Source organism: Hipposideros armiger, unplaced genomic scaffold (assembly GCF_001890085.2).
Source record: "Hipposideros armiger isolate ML-2016 unplaced genomic scaffold, ASM189008v1 scaffold_165, whole genome shotgun sequence".
Taxonomy (NCBI): domain Eukaryota; kingdom Metazoa; phylum Chordata; class Mammalia; order Chiroptera; family Hipposideridae; genus Hipposideros; species Hipposideros armiger.
Genome location: NW_017731515.1, coordinates 1727806 through 1736261, shown reverse-complemented (window position 1 = coordinate 1736261; position 8456 = coordinate 1727806). Strand labels below are relative to the sequence as shown.

Genomic DNA, 8456 nt, shown 5'->3' with positions numbered 1-8456 from the left:
CAACTTGGGCCAGTGAAGCAACGTCCTCCACAACTAGACTGAAGAACAAAAGGACAGGAACTTGTCTGTTCCCCTTTCCCCAATTCCCAGCACTGTTCCCATCCCCCCAATTCCCCCAATAAAAATCTTTAAAAAAAAAAAAAACAGCGGAGAAAGTATTTGCCAAAACACTGAAATGTCTATTATTAATTAGTGGAAGATGGTAATTAGCAAAAATTTTTAATGCCTCACTTTTACTTAAGAGTAAAGAAAAAGCATGCATGCTCCATAATAGGAGGCAATGTGAACAATATGTTTTATGTTCCTACCATCATTCTCAGGGGTAGATTCCATCAAACTGCTCTTTTGTTGAGGTAGGTTTACTAAAAGATTATCATTTCTCATATAATAGAAATTTAAGTGCAAAAACATTAAGCCATTTAAGCAATGTGCTAAAATGTCTGTCTTTCTTTTGGCAATTATTCTGGTTATACACAGCAGTAATGTTCCAGTATGTTGATATATCTTAATACTTTAGTAATACACATCATTTAAAAGCCAACAGTCATCCTTCCTTTTTCCTCTGATCTCAGATTTTCTCATATTGTAACTTAATTCCCCAGAGAACTCTGTAAACAGACCCCAATAAGCTACTGACTTTCATCTGTGATCAAAGTTATATTTCCCACTCACAATTTGTGAGAAACAAGTCAGTTATCTTCTGTTTTTCTTTCCTTTTATTTTCACAGACAAAGAAGGAAGTTTCTTTCAGATTAAGAATATGCAAGACAATGGTTACAACTTGAATAGAAAACCCATGGGAACACATGAATTATTTTTATAATGTCAGCTAATCCACAGCTGTGCCACCTGTTAGTATGGATGCTATCCAAGAGGATTTGAAACTAAGCCAGGCAGTCTGCCTTCGATGTATGAAAAAGAAAATTGTCAAACATTTTGCATGGGGGGATGGGTGTACGTGTAGAGGAAGATGGAGGCCAAAATTGACAAATTAGAAGTTGTTTCTTGCATTCTATGAATCCCATATGTGCCATTGCCTTTTGGATTAATTAAATAATAATTAACTTCTGAGAACCAATTGAAGTCATCACTCTAAATACTTTCTGTAGCAATATCTCAGTCTACTGCACTGAACTTCTTGCTTATTCTCCTTAAATGTTTAAGATTAAGTTTCAATGCAAGGAGTTAATGAAGCAACTACAGAGGGTGCCAAAAAAAGTATACACATTTTAAGAAAGGAAAAAACTGTATTAAAAATGTAATACTCAATATATACCGATAACAAAAGATGACAAGTCACATTTGACTTCTGCAATTACACATTGCTACCGTAATTCAATTCAACTTCGAAAAGTAATACATAGATAACATCTTTTAAAATTTGTTGGGTTTTTTTTGGCATCCCTGGTATATCAAGCACTTTCATTCTCAAGGGTGAATATATTCATTTTAATGATACTGTTAAAAAATAATCTACATATATTCTTTACCATAACAAGATGGTGGAACATATTATCGAGCATTTGGGTTCTCTGAGACAAATAGCACCAAAGTTATAAAAAAAAAAATGATTAGCAATTGATCCAATGAAAATATAAGATGACAAAATTCTAAAACATTATATCTAAACCACAGAAGTCATGATAACCTGAGCAATACAGAAGTTCTGGGGATTTCTAACAAAATTTATGAAAAATACACCTAATTTTCCTCACTGACAGATGTCTTAGAACTACATTGGATAACAACATGAAGTTAATTTCTTAGACTTCAGCATTAAATGCTATAAAAGCACAGCTGTCAAATCATAGGACTGATATCTCCTAAACGTTTTATAAAATCTGAATCTCTTTGCTTCTTCTAGTTTTGTTATCCAAATGCTGAGATGGTACCTGACAATAGTTGTTGAGATACAATTTGTCCACTTGAAGCTAGACAAACAAGGAAAGTTTCCCTTTTCATGGATCTGCAAGTAGCCAACATCCAAGAAGCAAAGGGAGGCTAATTATTATAATTCTCCATTTCAAGAACTGTTCAAAGGTTTTTGATGTTATCATTTTACTAGCCACTGGTCTTCGGATTTCAATAGCATACTACCAAAGATTCTAATTCTGTTAATGAAGCAGACATTTTGACTCATTCTGGTTTTTTAATTTCTTTGCACTGGTTCTCAAAATATTTTATTATCAATACTTATTTATTGGTAAGTGGTGGCTTCAGGATGAGCTAATTATTCAAACTCATAATCTCTTAGAATGTGTTAAAGAGTAGTGCCAAGTTGAGATTTAAGTACACAGTAAGCATTTGTGTGCTTGCCACTTAACAGGTTAAACTTGGGGAAAAATTCTTAACATTAAGCCTTTTTATATAAGACCCCTAAAAGAATCTGGACATTTTGAGGTCTTTCATTTAGAGGTCTTTTGATTGCAAAGAAGAGATTCATTCAGATTAGCTGGGGGATGGGCAGCACAGTCACTATAAAAATATATGGAGGGATAAGGAGACCCTCAGAGCACACCAAAAATCATCTTTTCCCTATTCTCGAGAGAAGAGTCCCATTGACCCAGCTCATCTTTTTGAAGTCAAGACTTACAAATCATACGTTGCGGGTGCCCCTAGGGATTGGCTATCTTTGGTAAAGCTATCCACAAAAAAGCCAGAGTTGGAGGTGAAGAATATAGTCATAAATTATAGAGCATGGCTGATTAGCGCCGCAGAAGTGTGGGGCTGAAGCAGAGCCACTTAGAAGGGAGTGTGGCAGGCAAGCTATCACTGACATCTAGGGCAATTCAGGGCGTGGTTGTAAGTCAGACTCTGGCCTCAGTCTGACTGCATGGAACCCAGGCTCTACTACTTGCTACTATGTGACTTTGGTGAAGTTAATTAACCTATTTGATTTTTAGTTTCCTTAATATTAGTACCACTTAAGGTCATGGTGAAAAGTCAATGAGTTAATTTATGTAAAGTCCTTAGGCCACAGTCTGGCACTGAAATCACTGGCCAATTTAGGTTGACCAATATCACCTAGTGTCATGAGCCAAAGCTACTTCCCCTTTCGTTTATGATACTGGTGTCTCTTCAGGGAGGATGTGTGCTTAAGGAAGGGCTAGGCTCCAAAGTCATCTTTCAAGGCAAAAATAACCCTAGTTAAAAAAATTTTTAGAAAGACTTTCAGTTAGTCCATAAATATGATATACATACTTTTGTGAATAGACTCCTGTACAGTGATATGTGTGTATAAATGTATAATATAAAATGTAAAGCATTTAATTATGAAGAGACAATCAAATATAAGTGTATAGTATTATCAATTATGAGCTAGACATTAAAATTGAATGTCCTTTCATCTAGCTATTCTTGCTGTTTTTCATAAGTTAAGGATATGCTAACAGGACACATATGTTAGTGATGTTGGACTAAGGATGAATGATGACCATGAAACAATGGCCATATGATGGGTGTTGAGATAGTGAAGCTGAGCCCTGTTCACACCAAGTTTGATCTTCCACTTCCTCTAGTGACCCAGTCTCGGGGAGTCATCAAGCATTAATTCTCTTGGGGAATGGTAGACCAGGCTTCTGTGTTGGAGTGGAAGTCAGTGGTTGTCTCTGTTCAGCTTGAGAAGTTGACAGCATAGATTCATATGCTGCTGGTTAATTACATGATAAAAACATGATGAGTAACATGGCTATTATCTTTTGAGCGGATTACATATTTCCATACACAACACATAGTTCTGAAGCTCATTTCATATGATGGTCATGTTCAGAAATTGAGTCAATCAGGTTTCTGGCTGTTTGGAACAGTTAAGCCAATTTATGAAGATTCCAAATTGCTGGCTCTTCCTAGTCATTGTTATTTTCTCTTTATCTCCCTGTAATTTTATCACTTCTTCTAATCATTGATTCATCAGCCTACCTCTGTGACCTCCTCCTAATTCAGTAATGCATTCATCGAGGTTATTTACAAAAAAATAGTCACTCGCTTCTCTGGCCACTTGAACATGCATCCACTAATTCACTAATGATCAGACACCTTTAAATCATTTTCATCTTTTCCAATAGGATTGGGCAAAAAGATCCAGACATAGTTGCATGTCTACAAGTCATAAATGTATACTTTTTAACTCTTTGTAAAACTCTCTTCTTGCACTTTGTTTAACCCTTCTACAGTAACTGAAACTTTTATCATGATTTGGTGACCATGCATGTCAATTTTTTATGACAGTGATGCTAGGTTTATGATGGATGCACGTAAGCGCCAAGCTCAAAACAGCCTCTTTACATTTCTTTTTTTTTTTTCCCTGCCAATACGAGAACGCTGTTACTTTGGTTGAACACAAGACAAAGTAATTGGCTTTCATTTAGAGGATATGTTTCCTTTAATCATTCATGTTTTTTAAAGCACTAAACTCATTCAGCACAACGAGACCCTCACCCTCGGGATGGTGGCAAAAAATGAACGCAGAAACAGATTAATGACCCCATTTCCATGTTAGACCAAGGCATGGACTCATTGAGCAGAATGGGTGGTGACGTCACTCACACTTTTAACTATCTTCTCTCCCAGGCTGAACACATATAGCTAAATTAAGGTAAACATTAGGACTGCTTTCCATCGCCTTTTAAGAGTAAACAGTGAAGGGAAATATCATTATGAAGAAAAATATATATCTTAGGGAAGAACTTTTAAAGTCCTTAAGCATTAGCTACATTATTGTTTCAACTATGTTGATGAAACAACCAACTTCCATTTTACATTCTAGTTGAATTTGAAAGCTGACATGGGTGAATACTGACATGAATCTAAGTCTTCCTAATTTGTAACAGGGAAGAATAGGTTTAAATGGTAAAAGGGAAGAAGAAAGCATCTTTAAATGGAAAAAAATTCTGTGGTGTATGAATTATTATTTTAAAAAACCTGATGCAATTTAAGAAAAATAGGATAAGTGCCATTGCAAAGGGCTGCTTTCTTTTAAAGTAGATGGGTCGTTAAATCTCTCCACCTAAACTCTTAAAAAACCTCGAATGCTCTGCCTATGTATCCCTCCCTTCTCAATGTACATTCATCATTTGTAACTAATGTCCCACACTGGTGTAAAATGTTGATTGTGATAGTAGGGGAGGCTCTGGATATGTAGGGGCAGGAGGTTGATGGATATTCCTTATACTTTCCACTCAATTTTCCTGTGAACCTACAACTGATCTAAAACAATCAAGTCTATAAAAATTGGGGGAAAAAACCCAAAACAAACCTCTAATGATTTCACCTGCTTGTCAAGTAGCTCTTCCAACTTAGATCCCATCAAATTGCACATTGTCCTCCCTCCCTGAACATGTAGAGAGAGCATTTACATCCAAATACCACTTTCTAAAAACAAACTTATATAGAAAAGATATCATCATAGGCACAAATGAGAGGAATGGAAGGCCAGGAATGAAGAAAATTAAATCATCTTTTTCTCAATTACGAATAAAGAAAAAGCTTAATCATAGATATTGTAGCTAGGTATCTTTATATACTCATAGACTATTACATAACTTCTCTTCTAATTTTTAAAAATTGTTTTCCACTGCTGTTTCTAATTTAAGTATGCACCTCTTAATGATACAAAGAACCCACTGCAACACAATCTTCCCCATCACATCACTGCCGCCCCCACCTCTGTGAAGGAAAGCTTTTCAATGTTACCTAAGAAAAAAAACATCACAACTAATTACATCATTTTTCTTTCCTGCATCCAACAAGCCTTGCTCAGACATATTCAACCTGTTACCACAATCCATCTCAAGGTTTTATTTAGTGTAATGAATATCATTCTCTTATTTAAAATTACCAGTTTTTCTTTCCTTAAACAAGTTGACTAGCCAAGAAGCAATCTCATTATGTGCTACAAAAAAAAAATATTAAAATATTTTATTCCTAAAGCAAAACAGTCAGCTGAGATGCTTTTAAGGATGGAAAAAAAAAGAGAAAATTTGCCAACATGAATCACAGATGAACACTTAAGTTATTTGTTCATATAATAAAGGTAGTTGAGTTTGTTGTTGTCTTTTTTTTATTTAAAAGGTAGATCACATGATATTTCTATAGATTATTATGTTTCTATCACAGGCTGTCATTAACAACTGTTAATGATATTGGCTTATTTATTACCGCCCTCTATTGCTTATATAAAATCTGTATATATTAAATGTCATGGTCTTTGATTTTGTGTGTGTGTGTGTGTGTGTGTGTGTGTGTGTGTGTGTGTGTGTGTGTTAAGAGACCCAGCAAAACTGAATGGCTCAAAATGATGAAAAAAACTATGTTTCTGAACTACCTGTTCTATCCTGTAAAATATAGTTTTCTAAAAGAATTCATTTCTATACATTCAAAATCAAATTTGATAGCTGAATCTTTTCAATACCACTCTTAAATATTACCTCAATGTAGTATTACCTGTGTTACTGTTTCATCCTAAGAACACCACAAGAGCGTTTTCTGTAATGTTACATAAGCCTGACAGCAGACATGAGAGACAACACTGACGATTCTGGGGTGAAATCTATAGTTCCCTTCAAAGCCACCACTTGACACACAATATACAGTGTTTGAATCATTTGAAATTGCCAATAGTTGGCCATTTTTAACCTACAAAAATGACAATATCTGTGCGGCTAGATATATCTACACAGGCTTAAAAAACGCATCAGAAAATATCCTTGATGTGTATTACTCAGAAGTCGATTACGGTCAACTCTATAGAAAGGAAAACCCTGACGTCTGTATACACTCTGAAAATCGATGAACCTTTGCTCTATCTATATTAAAACTAAACTACATCCATGTCAAAAGAAAAAAAAAGATTTTAACCAAAATGTTATACATATGCTCTTGGTCTTTGTTCTATCAGATGTCCATTCAAAGGTGCCGATAATGGTTACATCATCAGATTTTTAACTACGACTAGCTCCAAATATTGTCTTTGTGGCTCACACCAGGAATCCTTTGACCCAGCTCGACAAGTGTAAAAACATGAAATAAATTAAGGTTAACAAAGACTGGTCTAAGGAATAGTTCGCAACAATACTGCAATGCTCTTTATCACTCATACCTGACTTATATCTGAAAGATTTGCAAATACTAATGACAACATTCATTCGAGACATTAGCGCAAGTGAGGAACAGGTAAAAGGGGAAACAAAAATGCCTTCCAAGAGCCAAACATTCATTAGCCCTACTGGCAAGTGTCTAAAGCAAACAAGGAAACTGCAAAATAATTACTTAGCTACAAATAAACCCTTTTTTAGCACAGTACCTTTTTGTGTCTGTCCTTCTTCCATATTCTCTTCCATGGCTACCTTTCTTCAGTAGAATCTGGTACACGGAATTAATCAAAAGCTCAATTAGATGCTGGAAAAACTGGTGATTTTTTTTTTTTTTCCCTGGGAGGCTCCAACAGCAGTGGCTTGGGCAAGTCCTGGGAGCTTAGCTAAGGCTCCCTCGCGCCTCTTGTTTGCTTGGAGACAGGCTGTCAAGTGTAATTTCATTCAAATTACTCTTCCGTGAAGATTATCAATTTTTCTTCTCAAAGCTGCCCATTGTGTACCACTGTAAGCAGGTATTCAAGCAAGTAGCCTGAGAATTTTGGGGGGAAGTCTGGTCTGAATCCCAGTGGCAGAGACTCTATGATTCACGAGCCTTGCTTTGCATTTAAAATGGGGAAAAGAAATTGAGGTTTGTATTGAAATCTGGGCTTTAAATTGGAAACAGGCTAGGCTGAGAACAGATGGAGGGGTGTCCTCCTAACACGAAGCAGACCACCACCCCACAATTCCCCCCTTTGCCACCAGAGTGGGAAAGCCCAGATTCCTGTCACTTCTTTATGCTGCAGCAGTGGCTTCTTACCCAGTCAGATACCTTGCAAAAAATGCGTTTTTCTTTTTTCTCCTCACTCTCTAGTTAATTTTATTTAAAAGTCCCAAAAAAGGATGCAATTATACCCTCTCGGGGTTTAATCTGGAAAAGGTTATTATTAAGAGAGGATTTATAAGCTCACACCTTTCAGATTCAAAAGATACACAAGTATATGGTTTTGAAAAGAATGAGTATAAACCTTTAAGCCCGAAAGATGTGTTTTAAGTAATTATTTTTCTTCAGTGCCATCAGACTCTTAAAGGAAAGGGGAGAAAAACACCGAAATTAAATAAAAGAATCTATTGATGTCTTTGTCACTTATTGTTCTGATTTTAGCCCACCAAAACTGCAGGTTTTCAATGGGAATCTCTTGAAAGAGAATTGTTTCAAGGGTCATTACTGGGGAATGAGAAGGAAGAAATTCTAGATAAGGAACAACGGGCTAAGCAATTTATAATGGGAGTCTGCAGTCTGATTTGGAATGCAAATCCCAACGCTGCAGTCTGGCAAGAAATTAGCATTTGTACTTCAGCCTCCAGAGTGACAAGGCACAACCC

At 36.0% G+C, this 8456-nt stretch overlaps 1 protein-coding gene across 3 annotated transcripts in view; it reads right to left on the bottom strand.

The window, feature by feature from the left end:
* The window catches only part of GPM6A (glycoprotein M6A), a 289806-nt gene that overhangs the window by 137862 nt on the left and 143488 nt on the right, over positions 1 to 8456 (bottom strand). The window contains exon 2 of one of the 3 annotated variants that reach the window (XM_019651742.1): positions 7301 to 7359. The exons of 1 other annotated variant lie outside the window; for it this stretch is intronic. In XM_019651742.1, the coding sequence (XP_019507287.1) occupies positions 7301 to 7337 (37 nt within the window). In that variant the 5' untranslated portion in view covers positions 7338 to 7359. Of the gene's footprint in view, positions 1 to 7300; positions 8175 to 8456 lie in introns of those variants that run through there. One more of the 3 variants, XM_019651741.1, reaches the window with a different exon arrangement.